Below are 17,650 nucleotides of genomic sequence, written 5' to 3' on the forward strand. Positions count from 1 at the left end.
TTTTTTAGTTTAAAAGCTATACATGACTGTATTTAAAAATGTATTTGATACTGAAAGGGTGTATCTTTAAATTACATCTATAATTTATGAAAGTAATTTTTTAATTTCGTCTTTTTCCGCTGCCTCAAGGTAACTTTGGCCATCTGGAGTAGAACCGTTTTTGCTTGCTCCCTGTTAATAAATAAATAATTGAATAATTAAATAATAAAGAAATATTTTTCAGAATTAGCGAAATATTTTGCAACCTTTTTAAGAAGATATTCCACACAGCTTGTATGTCCTTCCCAAATGGCAGCCAAAATCGGGGTAATACCGTGTTTGTCCTTCCTCTGCATTAAAAATTAAAAATATTTATTAAATGGTGAAATATCTTTAAGATTGGTAATCTTGAATGGAAACGGCCGGCTTTTGCTTATAAGTATGACTAAACAAGTGTATGTATGTAATCGAAATGTAGGAGAATGCATTAAAAATTAAAAATATTTATTAAATGATGAAATATCTTTTAGATTGGTAATCTTGAATGGAAACGGCCGGCTTTTGCTTATAAGTATGACTAAACAAGTGTATGTATGTAATCGAAATGTAGGAGAACTGGAAAATGTTCATGTATACATATAAGTGGGCTGGCTTTCAATCAAGTTCTGTTTTTAGGAAAAAGAGCTTACATCGACGTCGGCTCCTATACTTATAAGGAGCTCCAGTACTTTGAGCTGTCCAAAATCTGCCGCATAATGTATGGGGAATCTTCCTTTAATCTCCTCGTTCACTTTTTGTGCCTGTGTACAGAGATATTAAGTTAATCAAACGAAATTTTTATATTGTTTAACACACATCGTTTTGGAAGGCTGCTTGTACGGCATCGAACTCTCCGTTTTTGATGGTCCAAATAATGTTTTCGTTGGTAATTTCACCCATTTTTATTTTCGTTTAGCTTGAATTTGTCGAGTCTAGAGACTGCTCTTAGAGGTGGAAATTGAATGGCACTTGTCCGGATGCGATGAATCTATCCATATTTTAAATACCAGTTGGTATATTTTTAGTATTTTATTCAACAGTTACACTTTCATTTTGAAATTATTTTAAACAATGTTTTTGAATTTAATAAGAAAAAGAAATCTCAGGGATTGAAATATTAAAACATACAATTATCCTAAAAAAAATCCTTTGAATTTATTATATTGTTTATTCGGGGTTTAATTTACTCAATAACTGACGAACAAGAAACTCTTGAAACACACACTTATTTCTTGTTTTTATAAATTATCACCTTTCTTATCAGTATGGGAATATTGAGCAAACAAGAGGTTATATGATGGAAAATTACAACATTGCATGTCCGTTCTTTTCCAATGCGATCCTTTGGAGTACTCTACTTCCAACTCTTTCATAGTTTCGTAAGCCAAGGAGCACTGAAATCAAATTAAGAGTTTTACCGACATTCAATAAACATAAAATGCTTACAACATGCTTACCTTATTTGCAAATATAGTTACAATAAATTTCCCAGGCTTAAAAGTATTGATAACCTGATTAATAAGCTTCCTGTAGTTACTCAAAGCCACGTTCGTTTCAAAGCTTACATATGAAAATTTATTTTCAGGAGTAATATGAATGGTCATATACTCTCCCTATTTTTGGGGAAAAGAAAAGGTATTAATTGTTAAAATAAATAGTTAAAAACTACCTTTTCATTGATTCCATTCATTGAATATCCACAAGGGTCGAAAAGAAAGTCGTCAATATGCATACTTGGCAAAATTGTGTTTATGCCCGATTTCTAATTAAGAGAAATATTTAAATATGAACATGATTTTAAAAATTTGATGAGTCTTCTCACCAATGTGGCTTCATGGGCGCTGGGAAATTTTTCCTTGTGAAAGATGCCCATCGTCTCTGGATCTAAGTCCTGCATAAGTATTTCAATAGTTTGGTCTGGATCAGAATCAGATTCAACGCCTTTTCCATCACTTATTTGTTCGGGAGAAATTTTAATATCAGATCGACTAAACGTGTAAAGATACCAGCATTCCAAGTTCATTGAACCTAAGCAATAGGATCTTCCGTTGGGAAAGATTGAATCCAAATAAGTGACTTCCTCAGTGAATCCTTGATGTGGAGTTATCTGAAATAAAAATGTGATGAATTTATTAATAAGAACTTCTTAGAACCTTTTGTTAAATTACCTGAGCCTCTGGTCTTGTAAAATTTTTACGGGAATAAAATAAGTCAGCTACTACGGTAAATCCATTAGTAGCAGCTAACTTTAACAATAAGCTTAGACATTTTAGGGGAGTCGTCGTTCCGCAGGTTTTCAAAATCCATCTTCTTTTTGAAACAAACATGCTGCTCTCACTAAATCAAATAATTTTTATAAAATCAAGTTTTTTATATTAAGTTTAAACTTTAAGATTACCTTAACACAAAGGCATCAATAATATCATTTTTGGAAGTACTGATGATTTCACAGTTTACATGGCTCAGCACGTTTTCCCAGTCAGATCTGAAACATTTAAGAAATTAGATTACTCGGGTGAACCGTCCAAAGTATATAAGCGATAAGAGCCAAAAAATTTATTGAATCCGGTTAGAAAACACTATCTGTAATTTTAATAGGAAAGGTCATGGGCTGGTGCTGTATTTCAAGGCAAAGATTGAGAGCTATAAAAACGTGTGGACTCTTGGTGCGCTATTTAGAAACCTACAGAATAACCAATTATGATTATATGCAACTATTTTTGCTGATTTTTATTCTGGTTATACAAAGGAAATTACTATTAGTGTGTATTTACATCGATCTTGGGGACAATACACCCACCCGTGTTTTTCTTTACAGCCTGCCAGCATTTATAGTACGATGTGTCATACCGTTTCGAAATTACCTGCTAATATTCCGTAGGTCATTCTCGCTATTGGAGCTTTCCTCAAACCAAATTTCAAGAAGTTTTTCAACCCCTTCGAAAAAATGTTCTCCGTTCTCCAGCATGGTTAAAAACAGATGAAATTGATAACAAGAGTTTGGTGATGTGATGTAAAGTAGACGATAACACTATCGGACGTAATGCGCTATCGATTGTTTAAAATCGGGAAAATACTGATATTACACTGAGAGAATTTTACCCTGCGTCAGCCAAGTATAAGACTGCGTCGGAGAAATATATATTGAGCCATTATTATTAACAAAATATTGAAGAAAAACACATGATATACATTTTACATTAACCAGTTTATTGTGATTGTTAAAAATTGTATAGAGTATTTTATTTGAAAAAATAAATGAGTAATATTTTTGTATCTTAGTCTAATATGAAGTCCTTATTTTATTTAGACGATTTATGTAGATTCGAAAACAGCATTAAGTTTTTAGTTTCTTATAATTGTATATAATTTAAATATTTCCTTGAAAAGTTTGCATTGCGTGATTATTGCTTTTTGCATAGTTTTACTATTAAAATGTTTGTGGAGATTATTATATTATCACATGATTTTCGTATAGGCAAGAGATTTAAAACATTATTTATTTTTTAGCTTTAGAAGTTGTTCAATTGCGTAGAAAGCTGAAAAATCATTGTTAAAACTGAACGTTCAATTTCAATAGAAGCAATTTGTGTTATTAAAAAATTAAAAATACTGTAAAATGGTTTTAATAAATATAAATATAATAAAGTTTATTTTTAATTTAATTGCATTAAGTATTGATGTCCTTGCTTAAGGTCTATATTTAGTGTGATATTATTTAAAAGGTTTGACATACTGGTTCAATTTTATACCTCTTTTACACTAATAAGTATTTTGGTATTAGTTTTTAAAGATACAAATGAATAAAATTTAATTTTTAAAGAATGAAAATTTTATTTATAATCTACACTTATTGTAATCCTATACCTTTTGTTTTATTTCTTATGCGACCTCATAAATAAACAAAATGTTTGTTAAAGGTTTCTTTTCGAAAAGTGAGTAGGGGAAATATATTTGGCGTTTTATGTTAACTTTGCGTTATTTTCACTGGAAACAAGGTTAAGCGGTGCAGAGTGATCCGCACTTTCACAGGTATCATTAAACGCCGATTTTTTCCGCCTCAATAAAATATCTTTAAGTGCTGCTGCGGTCTCGGATTCATCCATTTCCTTTTTGTATTTCTAAAATTAAATAAAGATGGTATGGAATAATAGATGTTGTTAGTCATGCTTTTCTCTAAGCAGAAAGCACATTATATTCATATATATTTACTCACATTCAATGCAAGACCAGAAATATCAGGGGCTTCCCTAGACGTCAAGAAATCCAGTTTTGTTGGTTCAATTGAAGCACATGACATTTGCTTGTGTTCTGGAATTATCAATGAATTATTAAGAAGTATTTCTTATTAAATAATTACATCCTTCTGCTGCATTTCTTTTTGTATATTCAATGTGTTAAAATATTAAAAACTTTAAAAACCCTGAGTGGGGGAAAACATTTTCTTTATTATCGCGTTTAATTATTTAAGTTTAGCTTGTAAAATCTGTGTAGAAAGCGTTATAATTATTTATATTATTAAGTTAAGTTTTGATTTGAAAACACAAAAAGCAATTTAGGTAAACATGATATTTTTGTCCTTTATCCTTGTTCTAGTTACAAAATAAAGCTACAAAATTGTATACTAAAGCACAACTTACTTTTTTTAGATCGCTCCAATTCTTTAGGACGCCTGCGTCTGGTGTGTATGGTATCGCGTCTCATAGAATGTGGCCGATTAACACCATGCAGTTTGAAATACAACCCACATGCGTTGCAAACCATTTCACCTCTGACACTTCGCCGCCAAATTGTTGTGGTTAGTGTGCCGCAATTGGAACATGACATATCTTTTTGAGCACCGGGTATGGCATTAAAAAGGTTGATGTTCTGCTAAAAAATATAGTAATCACAGGACGTAAGTAATTGAAGTTACAAAAGTTTCAAAAAATAATTACCCTTTTATCCTTTTTATCGTCTGGAGTTGCTTCTGAAGTGGTATAAGTATCAGTCACATTCTCATTAACTACATCGATGCAATCAGTTTTGGTAGGAAAACTTTGTTTTCTTCTACAAGGTTTTGATTTACTGGATTGAGCCTCTGATAGATCCTGGAAATAGTACAAATTAATTAGATACAGCTCTCAATTCTTATAAAATAAATGCTTACCTTTAATAGTGCTATGGGTTCTTCAGGTACTTTAGTAAATGATGCTGTTGGTGGAACCGAGAACACAAAATTCTGGCTCATCATGTTTCGTATTAATTCTGTAGCCTGGTTTTCTTCTTTACTTTTGGCTAAATAAGAAAATTGTAAAAGATTATTAAATGGCAATTGGTACATTTAATAATAATGTAGGCTTACCTGCTGATCGGGCCAATGCTTGCCAAAGTTGAGTTGTAGCTGCATCTGTGGCATGGTCCGAGCTCAGGCTATCCGGGGTCTTTCTATCGTTAATGGAGGACGTTATGTCCATCTCCAGTTTGTGAGAGTCGGAGCTATCTCCGGAATCTAGCAGGGAACCGGTACTCGCCTTTGGCGCCTTTTGTTTATAATCGGATCCACCAACTTGGTTAATGGTAATACTGTAGTTTTTAAAATCCTCTTCACTTCTTAAGTGTGACTGACGATCAAGCATTGAAGGTTGGCAATAATTGTACAATGGGATCCGTTGATTAGCGCAATCGTTCTTTTGTTTTTTGACGGACAGGTCGATTTCAACTCCGTCCTGAATTTCATTTTTGCTTAATGGACGTTTTGATTTTATCACAGAACTTTTAATACTTGTATCTACAGCTGCAGAAAAACACGGAGATTGAGGATTCGAGCACGGAGGTGAAATTACAATTTTTTTGCTTATATCCATTAGAACAGCAGCCGTTTCAAGCTGCTGCTGCAAGTTTTCATATTTCTCGATATCCGGATCCTTTTGAAATTTCGAATCGAACTGGCTTTGTGAGGGGCCAGGCATTGATTTGTTTTGTGTAATTATCTTTTCGCTTTTTATATCAATTGATTTGAGAAAACTAGGATATAGGCTGTGCGCTGTTATATCTTGATTACTAATCTCATTCTTCCGATCCAAAGCAGATGTGATGGCGGTATCCTTTCTACTCTGTTCGTACTTAACTTTAGAAAATGTGCTTAGCTCCGTCAAAGCTTTTGCAGCAATAGCCTCTGATGGAGTCTTTAAAATTGTATCAAGCTTTTCTTCCAAATCATTTGCGTCCTGTAAAAAAATGGAAATGTTTTAGTAAAATCAAATAAAAGAATATTGCATATTTAATACTTACTAGTTTGAGTGTTTTTGATATAATTAAAAATTCTTTTAAAGCATTATGTGAATTGTGCGTCATAGTTCGAAATTTTTCAAAGGAATCCAGTTTGGTTCTGCAGTCCCGACATATCACGTTGGGGAGTCCGTCGTTAGGCATAGGCTGAAATAAATAAAAAAGATTATTAATTCATTTTATAATAGAATATTAGAAATAAAAAAGCAAACCGATAAGATGCAATTCCCAATTGGAACAATTGTAATCAATAAAGAACGGAAAATAAAATCTCTAATTTATTTCATTTAAAAATAGAAAATATTTTCAAAAATCTATTTCGATATCATAGCCCCGATAAGAGAAATGCTTCTTATGTTTACGCATGTAAGTAATTCAGACACTCTGAAACACATATTTTTGTAAGTACTCTAACCATTACATGCCCTTTCGATTTTTGATTAGCTGGTATTAAGAAAATGAGAGTGACCTATCTCCCTATTTACCTGTCATAAAAATATAATCTGACGTTGATAAATTGACCCTAAAAACAATCAAAATTGCAGCAAAATAATTACGTTATCTATAGCGTAGATTAATGTAGGTCTCTGCGCTCACATTTCAGCCAAGTACGTATGTATGTATGTATGTATGTATGGACGTACAATGTACACTTGTACATATCAATATTTACATTCACATGCTGGATATTGATGTACGAGGTGTGTGTGCGAGAGTAGGTGTGTATGTGTGTGGGAGAATGCCTCAAAATGGTTCATTGGAAAAAAAAAAATACCAACAACTGATACCGATTGTTAATAGGCCATGGGATAAACGCGGCCCAATCATTTCCTATTATTTTGACGTGTGGTGTCGTAATCACATAGATAACACATACACACACACCATCGTACGCGCGCCTCTGTATGTGTGCGTAATTAATGTAAATTCGTTTCTGTGCAAATGTGTTGGATGGAAATCTGCTTACCTTAATAGAGAGACAGTTGAATATCTGAAATGTAAGATGTGATGATGAATCATCCCTGCCGTGCTCTTGGCCGCAGTTATCTGTTCCACCGAACGGCTGGCTCTGGCTCTGGTTCTGGCTGTGGATTATTTTTGTTTGATTGATAACCGATTGCTCCTCCCGCGGGAGTTCCGCGTTTGTTTCCGATTCGGATTCCTCTCCAGCATTGCTAGCGGGGGTCTCATGCAGTTGCGACGACGTTGACTGACTTTTGAATACTGATCTTTCGGCGATAACCGTTTCCAATTGGCTTTTGCTGGAAAAAGACTTGGCGTATGGTTCGCTGCCACTCGATATTGCGTCCACAGTGGAAGGCACACTTGGTGTGTAATGCGATTTGTGAAGGGATTGGCTTGGACCCGTTTCGTTATTGGTCAGCACCACTGATAGCGAGTTATCACCGACGCAGCTGCACACATTTGGGCTCAGGGCCCTGCAGAAACAGCTAGCTGGCCTCTCGGATTTACGGAATTCGGCCGCCTTGTGGTGCTGCTCGGCTTGGGATTGGGCACTTTTATGCGACGAATTATTATAAATCTGTAGTTCTGCAACATCGCACTCGCTAACCAATGTGAGGCACAATCGACAAACTTGACGAAACTTATGTGGTACATTATACATAATTAGAAATTTATAGTTGCATGCACTTTGTAAAGAAACTTTCATATGCCTCTCTTCTTTAGAGATAAAAAAGATAACTTTAAAATAAATTATAAAAATGTAAACACTATTTTCCTCAATTTTTCATTGTCACAATCCACGTTCAGCTCACTAAAAATAATTCACTCCAGTGGTCAGAGGTGGAGAAACATCGATGTTAACATCGATGTCATCGATGTTTTGAAAACATCGTTGACATCGATGTTTGGCAAGCCAACATCGATGTTTATCATCTCTAACGAGCATCAAGCAGGGAAGACGTGAAAATTGTAAGTAGATTTAAATTAAGTTATTTCTGATAAATTACTAATGTTATGTTGCAAACTAGTGTTCTGTTGGTGGTGTTGGCTGAGGTAGTGGAGTGGAGGCATGGAGAGATATCTGAAACGTAAGTATTATTAACATAAAAGCTGAGGAAACTTTGCATTTATATGTGCATACATATGTATGCACGTATGCTCTGCTTGCACGTGCGCGCATGGCATGTGTGTGTGTGCATATGTACATTTGTACTTTTACATGGTATTTGTATTAAAATAGTACTTTTTAGGAACATCAAAATCGGATGAAAATGTGGAGGAGCCAGCACCAGGTCCAAAAAAGAAGCGGGAAGCTTCGGGAAGCTTATTTTTGCGTTCCCGCTTCATCGTGTGAATCAGAACGTGTATTCAGCAAAGCAGGACAACTGATATCCGACCGTCGCACCAGACTTTCATCTTCGGTCGTCGACAAACTTTTGTTTTTAAACAAAAACAAACATATAAATAAAATTTGACTGTGATAAAAAAAATTTTTTTTCTTTTAAACATCGATGTTTCATCGATGTTTTGCCCCAAAAACATCGAAAACATCGATGTCCGCGAACATCGATGTTTCTCCACCTCTACCAGTGGTTCGTCACGGATTTTAAGTTCATTTGAGCTAGTTACCCGTTCAAATTACCAAACGAGGGATCCGGCGACGTTCACATTTAGGGAATGATTCATGTTCTGCATTGTTATTTAATTGATTTACGTGCGATTTACACTAACAGGTGCAATAAAATATGCAAATTTATCGAATCTTCACGAAAACAATGCTTTTTATTGCCATTATTCATAAAAATATCAAAAACCCAAAAAATACCAAAAATTTTGATTATTTTCGATAAATTGTTAGTTCACAATGGTTTAAAAAATAATTTACTCGGGCATAAAATAAAAAATAAACAGTTTTAAGAATTAAATTAAGCCGGATAAAAATAGATATATTTAATTTAATTGTTTAAAATATTTACTGTTATTTTTAATAAAAATCCAACTGAATTACGCGAATTCTTTTTTTAAATTTATATTTAAATTCAAATGTCACCTGAAGACTATATAATCATTTGAAAAAAATGCTCGGTCTCTCTTAATTTATTTTAATTTTAATTCTAAAATTCCGTGAAAAAAGAGCTTAGATTAGTCAAGAATGTGATCGCCATTTATTTGAAGTGTACAATATTCATACAGAGGTAAATGTTCTTTAACATTATTTGACTATTATTTTACAAACACTTCAATTATTTAAGCTTAACATAGCTTCATAACTTTTTTTCTTATCAACACAAGGGTATACAAGTACTATCTGGATTCTTCGGCAACGGCCACAGGCAAAACATTCCCAAGACTACTCGCTGACTGCTTTATTGTTAGTAAGCTGGAATCCTTTGCCTTAATTTCTTCTCCGGCAGGCTTACTGAAATACCATTCCTTTTTGTTGGCCAAAAAGAGCAACATTAAAACGGGCAGGTGCAACAGAGAAAACCTGAAGAGCTTTCGCGAACTTCCACTATCAGACTTTTCATGAAATTTGTACGCTGTAATGATAGAAATATTAAGTAAAACTAATAAATAAAACTTGTTCTAATGATTGCTAGTTACCGAGGTATGCGAAGTATGCGTTCAGGGGTAAAGTTTCCAAAGCAAACCAATAGTTTGTGACGTCGAGGACTGGTGCCAATACCGATAAGCCTACAATGGCAACCGAATATCGCAAGGCAGTGCGGCGACAGAGACCTGGATTTGTTACGGCCATCATTCGATATCCGGCGCGCGAATAGTCTGGACGGAGGTTCCAGGAGAGTGCATTAAAGTGCGGAAACTGCCAGGCATACAGAATGCCCGCCAGTATCATTGCACCAGCGTCTAGAGTGCCGGCACATCCTGCCCAGCCCATCAGAGGCGGAATGGCTCCCACCACAGACCCCACCCATGTGTTGACGATGCTGATTCGCTTCATTGGGGTGTATATCGTTGTGTAGAGGAAGAGGTTCCCAGCTCCCAGTGCCGCCGTCAATCCATTCGTACCAAAGTATAACATGCTCAAGCCAGTTGTGGCCGAAACAACGGCGAAGGTGACAGCATGAAGTGGAGTCATTTGTCCAGTGACGAGCACCCTGTTCTTAGTCCTTGACATTTGTGAGTCGAAGGGAACTTCATGATACTGATTTATGGCGTTGGCCGCTGCCGAAACAAGCGCGGTTCCCAAGGTACACATGGCAAAAGAGGTGGGATCGAAGGCAGCCGGGGCCATGGCGTAGCCACCCATGGTAGTGATGACCACAAGAGCTGAAGTCAAAAGAGTGAAGCTGTCTTATTGTGCTTTATCGTAATTTCAAAGGTACTTACATGTTAGGCGAAACTTGGACAGCTTCTTGTACTGGCTTAACGTTTTTCCGGGCGAAGTATATGGACTCGGCACCCACGAAACCGGGGTTTCAGGCAACAGGGGGCTTTCTATGTTGCCAACGGGGACCGATGGCTGCAGCGGGTTGAGGTTTCTGCTGTCATCATGGGTTGAAATGTTTGCTGCTGTTGAGTACTGAAATATGTGAGTAGTTATAGTTTGTTAAGCATTGCGTAATGGTCGGGAAACTCACCCTGATGAGCACCAATTCGGCAGGTGTTTTTAAGTGGGTTGGCACCCTTCGCATTCCTTTGAATAATATCATTATTATTCACAAACACAAGGCGCTTTTGTTATTTCATATTTCTAATGTGTTTATTTAATATTTATAAATATTGTGGTTGTTTTTAAATCACATTGTGGCTTAGTGTTGCCAAATCTCGAAAAGAAAAAAATACCAAATGTATAATACAAAAAATGGGGTTTTAGAATAAGAACAATTATTGATTATAATTTTTTATTATCTATAAAAATGTTTCTTAAATATTTAAATTATTCGAATTCTAAAACTTAAAAAAAAAATGTTCAATGCCGGATAGAAAGTAAATTACTTTCAACACTAACAAGAAGGGCTTGTGATTTACGCATGCGTTAAAACTAGTAATTTATTTTTTATGTGTGGGAGTAAATTTTTGTGTGAATGGACGAGTGCTCGAGTCCTTGTAAGTTTTCATCGATTCAATAAGTAAAATTTCTTTTGAAAATTACAAACATTTTAAAGCATATTGTAATTCACTCTAAACAATTTAATGAAATTGTAAGCACAGATTTCGTTTTTTATGTTTCCTATTTCCTTCATTACATGAAAATGTACACTCCCACCTAGGCCAACAATTTTTGGTTTAGCTTATATTTAAATCAATTTATATATATAATAGGTACATAAATATAATACATACAAGCAAATTGCATATTATTCCTTTTAAATAAATATAAATAACTCCTTTTATTTAAAAAAAAAGATTAACGCATTATGAAGTAAAATATAAATTGAAAATAAAATAAGTTGAGAAAATGTTTTAGGTATTATATTTTTAGTTTTTCAAAGAATGTGTAAATATAAATAATATATATCAAATAACGTTATTTCATTTCAGTACACTAGAAGAAATGCCTAGCTCAAAAATGGATATTTATATAACGAAGGGTATTATCAACCCCAACTATCCAGGATTTCAGAAATTCGCACACACTCTCTCTGATGAGTACATTGAGTACTCTGACATGGAATGTAACGAAAGTGATTTAACGGACAGCGACAGAGAGGAAGAACAAAACAATTATAATACAAAGGTTGCTAGAATATCCGAATCTAAAGCTTGTGAAAATACTCAAGATTTGATTTTAAAAAATGACGAAAAGCATAGCGTTGACAATGGAAACACATATTTGTTCGATAAAACGTCAAACTGCTCCACGTCTGCAAATATACCTGATCTTGTTAATGAGAACTATAAGCCGACATCTGAAACCCCGATACGAACTCTAAATAAACCAGATCTAATCTATAATCTTAACCAAACTTGTGTAAATAATTCAGATTTTTCTCCATGGCAATGTACAAAATATGAGGGGCAACTGCAAGGACAAAGTCCAATTGATATTGTTGGAGATTTTGGCGGGGAAGTTGAGAGAGAGTTTGAGCTACTAATCACAGGATATAAAAACAAAACTAAACTGGAAGGGGAATTAAATGAATTAAATTTAACAAAGGTACTTGAAAATATAACATATTTTAATTCCCAGTATTAAAATATATTTTAAGAACTTACAGATATGTGACGCAGAACTATCAAATGGCACGGAAGCTTTAAAGCAATCACAATCATCTCGTTATTCTGGACACAGCATCCGGAAAAATAAGAAAAAGAATACACCATATGGACATGAAATGACAAAAAGTAAACATCAAAAACCGTCTCATGATGAAAGACAGTTACCACCGGACACATTTGATTACAAGATATGTAATCAAAAGAAAAATTTAAATTCCGATGCTGAAAGTTATCCATCGGTGTCGGAAAGAAATAAATGTGATAGGCAGAACATGAATCATGGTGATGTACCAAATTTAAGCAATTTAGAAATAGGCCAGTCTCAGCAGAGTCTCCAAGAAGAGAAGAAACCATCCGAAAACCGCCGATACCTAAGTCCATCATGCTGGTCCCAATATTTGGAAGATTCCAATAAGTTTCCCAAAGTCACCTCATCTGCTGTAGTTTTAGGTAATTTATTAAAAGTTATTTCATTGTACTGATATGCAAAATTTTCAAATTTTAATCATATTTTGCAGAGCAATTCGATGCTTATAAAGTGGCTAACGATATGGATATGGAAACACTACAAAATCATGTTCAAAAAGTTAAGCAAATAGAGAAAAAGGTAAATGAAATACGACTGGATTAAATTTATATTAAATAATTCGTAATACTTTTTATAGCGCCGCTTTAATCGGGATGAAATACGAAAAAGATTGGCAATCGGAGATAAGGATGAACTAAATAATATATCTCGTGAGTTAACAAAAATGTTAAATATTTTATTTAGAAAAATAATTAAAATTATTTTTAATTTTTAGACAATAACAAAGAGGAATTTCTAACGGGATCGGACAATGAAAGTTCAGACTCTGAGACGTGTCCCAAACTATCAAGTGGAATGCTTCGAAAGCAATCGGAAATTTGTGAAACTAAGCGGATCACGGATTATGATAATGATAAAACTACATTCTTTAAGAACCAAGTTAACCAAACCTGCAATATCACTAATACGATAAACGGGAATACGATTCAAAGCCACGATTTCCCCTCGAATGAAAATGATTTCTTCTTCGCGAAACAATCTAAGCTTCAAATTGAGGTTAGAATAGCCCTGGCTCAATCAAAGGAAATTGCACAAATGAAAGTAAAGGTAGATAAGCTTTTATTACTTATACTTTTATCCTTTACTTAAATCGCTCTTTTTTTAGGCAAAAAAGCACGGTGTCACTCCAATCGTGGATGTAATCCGTTCAATGCTCTGTGATGTTGGTATAAAAATAAATTCCAATCATCGATGGATTTCTAGGCAATTGCTCACTGGAATTGATGTTCCAACTCTTCAGTTATTAGTGAACAATCTCCAAATATATATCGAGAACCTAAATGTTACTTTAGTAGAAAGCCTTAAAGAAAGAGATGATCTCAACTCGGACCAAGATGACATATTACATGACCTTGAAAAAATCAATAACTTTTTGTAAGTAACCGCCAAAAATTTAAAAATGTTCAAAAACAATGTTGAAATTATCCTTTTTTTAGTGTTTACCAGCAGCAAACAGGACAGAAAATCAATCAAACATTCCGTCACACAACATATGATTAAACTTAAACTACACTTTCAAACTAATCGAAAAGTTTCTTTGCAAATATTGGATTTTCATGTTTAACTAATACCAATCTACCAAAAATGTTTATGAAACACATATTTAAAAAGTTCTTTAAACACTGTTATATTTATGTAATTATTTAAAGCAGAATAAATAAAATATAGACCAAAACAACTTGTTAAATTATTTTATTTTTTAAAAAATAGATCTTTTCAAAATTTGTTTCTATTCCATTGTTCCTTAACATTTGGTGTTAAAAAAATACAAGTTTATATTAAAGTGTTAATAATCATTACGCTGTATTTTTTACAAGAAAAATATTGAAATTTCAAATATAAAAAATAATAAATATCGTTCTTGCTTTCGTATGTTTCAAAATGCCGGTTATTATTAAACGATTTTTGAATTTGAAATGCGGTACTATTAAAAATCGATTTCCAATTTGGCGCGTTTTTGTGTTGGCTACAAGCATTCTTTAGCTCCCATATTATTGTGAAGATAAATAATTTAAGATGTTGAAAAATAAGACACTGAAGAGCTCAAAGCTCTACGTTATTAAAAGAGGTAAATTAACCTTCTTATTAGTCGTAAATGTTCTAATTAATTATTTTTTAGATGGAAGGCAGGAGGAAGTGCACTTTGATAAAATAACCTCTAGAATTCAGAAGCTCTGTTACAACTTAAATATGGATTTTGTTGATCCCGTAAGTAACGGTTTATATAGCGTATAATTAAATGGCATCGACTAATGTAGGAGAATGATATTTGGGGCTTCTCAGAACCAACAATTAAACTCCACAGCACACGCCTAATCCATGTGAGAGGCCCCTTGATGTACATATGTATGTCTGCACCCAAAAGATATTCAGTTGTGGAAAAATTGTAAATAGTTGTGGTGAAATACATAGTTGTCAACAAGACAATCCTTTTTAATATTTTAACTCAAAAAATTAAGTAAAAGAAAGAATTATTGAATGGATTAGTTTGAAATTTAAAACAATTGAGTGTTCAAATGATCAGTTCCTTTGTTCTACATTTTTGGTTTAATTTAATGTACAAAATATTTGCAACAGGTTACCATTACATTACAAGTTATCAACGGTCTTTACTGCGGAGTGACCACGCAGGAGCTGGACAACTTGGCAGCTGAGATCTCGGCTGGGCTGACCTGTAATCACGCTGACTATGCCATCTTGGCAGCTCGGATTGCAGTCTCCAATTTGCACAAGGAGACCCGAAAGGTTTTCTCCGGTAAGTACAAAAGGAAGGAAGGAAGCGACCTTATAGGAAGGGCAGATATACATATGTATATTGTAAATATATTTTACTCCCGGCTAACAAATATATTTTTCAATTACAGATGTGTTTGAGGCTCTTTACACCCATGTTAATAAAGAGACTAATCTCAGAGCACCTTTGGTGTCGGAATTCCATTACAACGTGGTCAAAAAAAATGCGGATCGCCTTAACTCATCTATAATTTATGATCGTGACTTTGGTTATAATTACTTTGGGTTTAAAACTCTGGAGCGTTCTTACCTCCTTAAAATAAATGGAAAAGTCGCCGAGCGGCCCCAACACATGCTTATGCGCGTGGCAATCGGAATTCATGGAGAAGACATCGATGCTGCCGTGGAGACGTACAACTTGCTGTCCGAGCGTTATTTCACTCACGCTTCGCCAACACTTTTTGCCGCTGCCACGAATCGTCCCCAGCTGTCGTCCTGTTTCCTCCTGACCATGACTGCCGACTCCATCGAGGGTATCTTCAAATCGGTTGAGCAATGCGCCATGATCTCCAAGTCTGCTGGTGGTATTGGTCTTAACGTCCATTGCATTCGTGCAAAGGGTACCTCGATTTGCGGAACGAATGGCACATCCAATGGCCTGGTTCCTATGCTGAGAGTCTTTAACAACGTGGCGCGGTATGTGGATCAGGGTGGTGGCAAGCGGCCGGGAGCCTTTGCCATTTATCTGGAGCCCTGGCATTCGGATGTATTTGAGTTTCTGGACCTTAAGAAGAATACTGGCAAGGAAGAGCATCGAGCCCGCGATTTGTTCTATGCCCTGTGGATACCAGATCTCTTCATGAAACGAGTGGAGGCCAATGAGGACTGGTCGTTAATGTGTCCCCATAAATGCCCTGGCCTCCATGATGTGTGGGGCGATGAGTTTGAAAAACTCTATGTGAAATACGAACAGGAGGGACGCGCCAATCGAACTGTGAAAGCACAGTCCTTGTGGTTTGCTATCATTGAGTCGCAAGTGGAGACTGGAAATCCTTACATGCTGTTCAAGGACGCCTGCAACCGAAAGAGCAACCAACAGAATGTGGGCACCATTAAGTGCAGCAATCTGTGCACGGAAATTGTTGAGTATTCTTCACCTGACGAGATTGCAGTTTGCAATTTGGCCTCCATCGCTCTCAACATGTTTGTGACTCCCGAGAAGACATATGACTTCAAAAAGCTAAAGGAGGTCACAAAGACGGTGGCCAGAAACCTCAATAAGATAATAGATATCAACTTTTATCCGCTGCCGGAGGCCAAGAAGTCCAATATGAGGCATCGTCCTATCGGAATCGGTGTTCAGGGACTGGCTGACGCGCTGATTCTTATGCGTTATCCCTACGAAAGCGAGGAGGCAAGCCTCTTGAACCAACAGATTTTTGAAACAATCTACTTTGGAGCCCTGGAGGCCAGTTGCGAACTGGCCCAAAAAGACGGAACTTATGAAACTTATGAAGGAAGCCCAGTAAGTAAGGGAATTCTGCAGTACGACATGTGGGATAAAACGCCGACTGGTCTCTGGGACTGGAAATCTCTGAAGGAGTCTATCAAACAGCATGGAGTCAGAAACTCCCTATTGGTTGCTCCGATGCCCACAGCATCGACTGCTCAGATTATGGGTAACAACGAGTCCTTCGAGCCCTACACAACAAATATTTATACCAGACGCGTACTCTCCGGGGAGTTCCAAGTGGTTAACCATCATTTGCTGAGGGACTTGACGGAGCTGGATTTGTGGGACGATGACATGAAGAATCAGATAATCTCCAGCAGGGGATCTATTCAAAATATTGAATCCATTCCCCAAAAGGTTCGCGACCTTTACAAAACAGTATGGGAAATCTCAGTGAAATCAACCATTAAAATGGCCGCTGATCGCGGTGCGTTTATAGATCAGAGCCAGTCCTTCAATATCCATGTGGCAGAGCCAAACTATGGAAAGCTCACATCCATTCATTTCTACTCCTGGAAAGCTGGTCTTAAAACCGGAATGTACTACTTGCGCACAAAGCCAGCTGCCAACGCTATTCAGTTTACCGTCGACAAGAAGATGAGTGCTCTCAAAATAAATGGCCAAAATGGCGTCAAGGAGGAAAGCGCCCAGGACTATGAATCTGATAGGGAACGGAAAATGGCGGATATGGTCTGCTCACTAGAAAATAAGGATGCGTGCATGTCCTGCGGCTCTTAGATACATGCACTTAAGTTAAACTAATATTTTATTGTATTATGTATTCAATTTGAAATAAATATAAATTATGGATTCGGATCTTTCTAATTTTTCAGGGGTTTTTCAAAGGGTTTTTTTTTTGTATATAGAAATTCCAAACC

At 35.5% G+C, this 17,650-nt stretch overlaps 6 protein-coding genes and 1 long non-coding RNA gene across 10 annotated transcripts; 3 read left to right on the forward strand and 4 right to left on the reverse strand.

Annotated features, from left to right (window-relative positions):
- Nucleotides 1-55: 55 nt before the first annotated feature.
- Nucleotides 56-1,003, reverse strand: LOC6498574 (myotrophin). The gene is made up of 4 exons (XM_001963060.4): nucleotides 835-1,003; nucleotides 669-779; nucleotides 246-329; nucleotides 56-171 (listed from the first exon to the last, which is right to left on the reverse strand). Exons 1-4 carry the CDS (start codon nucleotides 916-918, stop codon nucleotides 85-87), a joined length of 366 nt encoding a protein of 121 aa, XP_001963096.1. The 5' UTR covers nucleotides 919-1,003; the 3' UTR covers nucleotides 56-84.
- Nucleotides 1,004-1,166: 163 nt separating this feature from the next.
- On the reverse strand, nucleotides 1,167-3,043 carry LOC6498573 (S-adenosylmethionine decarboxylase proenzyme). The gene is made up of 7 exons (XM_001963059.4): nucleotides 2,883-3,043; nucleotides 2,417-2,503; nucleotides 2,187-2,355; nucleotides 1,841-2,125; nucleotides 1,688-1,780; nucleotides 1,476-1,631; nucleotides 1,167-1,412 (listed from the first exon to the last, which is right to left on the reverse strand). Exons 1-7 carry the CDS (start codon nucleotides 2,984-2,986, stop codon nucleotides 1,257-1,259), a joined length of 1,050 nt encoding a protein of 349 aa, XP_001963095.1. The 5' UTR covers nucleotides 2,987-3,043; the 3' UTR covers nucleotides 1,167-1,256.
- A 595-nt stretch (nucleotides 3,044-3,638) lies between these two features.
- On the reverse strand, nucleotides 3,639-8,101 carry LOC6498572. 2 transcript variants are annotated; one of them, XM_001963058.4, is made up of 8 exons: nucleotides 7,256-8,101; nucleotides 6,292-6,435; nucleotides 5,363-6,227; nucleotides 5,168-5,295; nucleotides 4,956-5,108; nucleotides 4,659-4,887; nucleotides 4,235-4,329; nucleotides 3,639-4,139 (listed from the first exon to the last, which is right to left on the reverse strand). In XM_001963058.4, exons 1-8 carry the CDS (start codon nucleotides 7,958-7,960, stop codon nucleotides 3,981-3,983), a joined length of 2,478 nt encoding a protein of 825 aa, XP_001963094.2. In that variant the 5' UTR covers nucleotides 7,961-8,101; the 3' UTR covers nucleotides 3,639-3,980. The 2 variants fall into 2 exon arrangements, with proteins under 2 accessions (XP_001963094.2, XP_014762186.1); XM_014906700.3 differs by having other exon boundaries at nucleotides 4,659-4,890.
- Nucleotides 8,094-8,744, forward strand: LOC116656031. Its single transcript, XR_004311045.2, has 3 exons — nucleotides 8,094-8,223; nucleotides 8,283-8,342; nucleotides 8,505-8,744. It is a non-coding gene; the product is annotated as an uncharacterized LOC116656031 (long non-coding RNA).
- Nucleotides 8,745-9,400: 656 nt separating this feature from the next.
- LOC6498571 (protoheme IX farnesyltransferase, mitochondrial) lies at nucleotides 9,401-11,078 on the reverse strand. Its single transcript, XM_001963057.4, has 4 exons — nucleotides 10,857-11,078; nucleotides 10,606-10,798; nucleotides 9,859-10,545; nucleotides 9,401-9,794 (listed from the first exon to the last, which is right to left on the reverse strand). The coding sequence occupies exons 1-4, from the start codon at nucleotides 10,926-10,928 to the stop codon at nucleotides 9,559-9,561; spliced, it is 1,188 nt and encodes a 395-aa protein (XP_001963093.1). The 5' UTR covers nucleotides 10,929-11,078; the 3' UTR covers nucleotides 9,401-9,558.
- Nucleotides 11,079-11,230: 152 nt separating this feature from the next.
- Nucleotides 11,231-14,198, forward strand: LOC6496938 (schwannomin-interacting protein 1 homolog). 3 transcript variants are annotated; one of them, XM_014905950.3, is made up of 8 exons: nucleotides 11,231-11,325; nucleotides 11,761-12,376; nucleotides 12,429-12,888; nucleotides 12,957-13,045; nucleotides 13,104-13,176; nucleotides 13,242-13,573; nucleotides 13,632-13,900; nucleotides 13,963-14,198. In XM_014905950.3, the coding sequence occupies exons 2-8, from the start codon at nucleotides 11,774-11,776 to the stop codon at nucleotides 14,024-14,026; spliced, it is 1,890 nt and encodes a 629-aa protein (XP_014761436.1). In that variant the 5' UTR covers nucleotides 11,231-11,325; nucleotides 11,761-11,773; the 3' UTR covers nucleotides 14,027-14,198. The 3 variants fall into 3 exon arrangements, with proteins under 3 accessions (XP_014761436.1, XP_001963092.2, XP_014761437.1); XM_001963056.4 differs by having other exon boundaries at nucleotides 11,235-11,420; nucleotides 12,438-12,888; XM_014905951.3 differs by having other exon boundaries at nucleotides 11,242-11,420.
- A 249-nt stretch (nucleotides 14,199-14,447) lies between these two features.
- On the forward strand, nucleotides 14,448-17,588 carry LOC6496939 (ribonucleoside-diphosphate reductase large subunit). The gene is made up of 4 exons (XM_001963055.4): nucleotides 14,448-14,594; nucleotides 14,646-14,734; nucleotides 15,104-15,281; nucleotides 15,391-17,588. The coding sequence occupies exons 1-4, from the start codon at nucleotides 14,543-14,545 to the stop codon at nucleotides 17,508-17,510; spliced, it is 2,439 nt and encodes an 812-aa protein (XP_001963091.1). The 5' UTR covers nucleotides 14,448-14,542; the 3' UTR covers nucleotides 17,511-17,588.
- Nucleotides 17,589-17,650: the final 62 nt, after the last annotated feature.

Source organism: Drosophila ananassae, chromosome 3R (assembly GCF_017639315.1).
Source record: "Drosophila ananassae strain 14024-0371.13 chromosome 3R, ASM1763931v2, whole genome shotgun sequence".
Lineage (NCBI taxonomy): Eukaryota > Metazoa > Arthropoda > Insecta > Diptera > Drosophilidae > Drosophila > Drosophila ananassae.

What these genes read in the sequence shown, in the direction of transcription:
- LOC6498574 (XM_001963060.4), bottom strand. Translation starts at nt 918, where the DNA reads ATGGGTGAAATTACCAACGAAAACATTATTTGGACCATCAAAAACGGA. An exon ending in AAGCAGCCTTCCAAAACGAT is followed by an intron (nt 780 to 834) that starts GTGTGTTAAACA and finishes CTCTGTACACAG; the next exon opens with GCACAAAAAGTGAACGAGGA. An exon ending in TGGAATATCTTCTTAAAAAG is followed by an intron (nt 172 to 245) that starts GTTGCAAAATAT and finishes ATTTATTAACAG; the next exon opens with GGAGCAAGCAAAAACGGTTC.
- LOC6498573 (XM_001963059.4), bottom strand. Translation starts at nt 2,986, where the DNA reads ATGCTGGAGAACGGAGAACATTTTTTCGAAGGGGTTGAAAAACTTCTT. An exon ending in TGAATGGAATCAATGAAAAG is followed by an intron (nt 1,632 to 1,687) that starts GTAGTTTTTAAC and finishes CCCCAAAAATAG; the next exon opens with GGAGAGTATATGACCATTCA. An exon ending in TAACTATATTTGCAAATAAG is followed by an intron (nt 1,413 to 1,475) that starts GTAAGCATGTTG and finishes ATTTGATTTCAG; the next exon opens with TGCTCCTTGGCTTACGAAAC.
- LOC6498572 (XM_014906700.3), bottom strand. Translation starts at nt 7,960, where the DNA reads ATGAAAGTTTCTTTACAAAGTGCATGCAACTATAAATTTCTAATTATG. An exon ending in AACCCATAGCACTATTAAAG is followed by an intron (nt 5,109 to 5,167) that starts GTAAGCATTTAT and finishes TACTATTTCCAG; the next exon opens with GATCTATCAGAGGCTCAATC. An exon ending in TTTCTGGTCTTGCATTGAAT is followed by an intron (nt 4,140 to 4,234) that starts GTGAGTAAATAT and finishes ATTTAATTTTAG; the next exon opens with AAATACAAAAAGGAAATGGA.
- LOC6498571 (XM_001963057.4), bottom strand. Translation starts at nt 10,928, where the DNA reads ATGATATTATTCAAAGGAATGCGAAGGGTGCCAACCCACTTAAAAACA. An exon ending in GTCCAAGTTTCGCCTAACAT is followed by an intron (nt 10,546 to 10,605) that starts GTAAGTACCTTT and finishes TTTTGACTTCAG; the next exon opens with CTCTTGTGGTCATCACTACC. An exon ending in CGCATACTTCGCATACCTCG is followed by an intron (nt 9,795 to 9,858) that starts GTAACTAGCAAT and finishes CTATCATTACAG; the next exon opens with CGTACAAATTTCATGAAAAG.
- LOC6496938 (XM_014905951.3), top strand. An exon ending in ATGAATTAAATTTAACAAAG is followed by an intron (nt 12,377 to 12,428) that starts GTACTTGAAAAT and finishes ATATATTTTAAG; the next exon opens with AACTTACAGATATGTGACGC. An exon ending in TTAAGCAAATAGAGAAAAAG is followed by an intron (nt 13,046 to 13,103) that starts GTAAATGAAATA and finishes TACTTTTTATAG; the next exon opens with CGCCGCTTTAATCGGGATGA.
- LOC6496939 (XM_001963055.4), top strand. Translation starts at nt 14,543, where the DNA reads ATGTTGAAAAATAAGACACTGAAGAGCTCAAAGCTCTACGTTATTAAA. An exon ending in GCTCTACGTTATTAAAAGAG is followed by an intron (nt 14,595 to 14,645) that starts GTAAATTAACCT and finishes ATTATTTTTTAG; the next exon opens with ATGGAAGGCAGGAGGAAGTG. An exon ending in GACCCGAAAGGTTTTCTCCG is followed by an intron (nt 15,282 to 15,390) that starts GTAAGTACAAAA and finishes TTTCAATTACAG; the next exon opens with ATGTGTTTGAGGCTCTTTAC.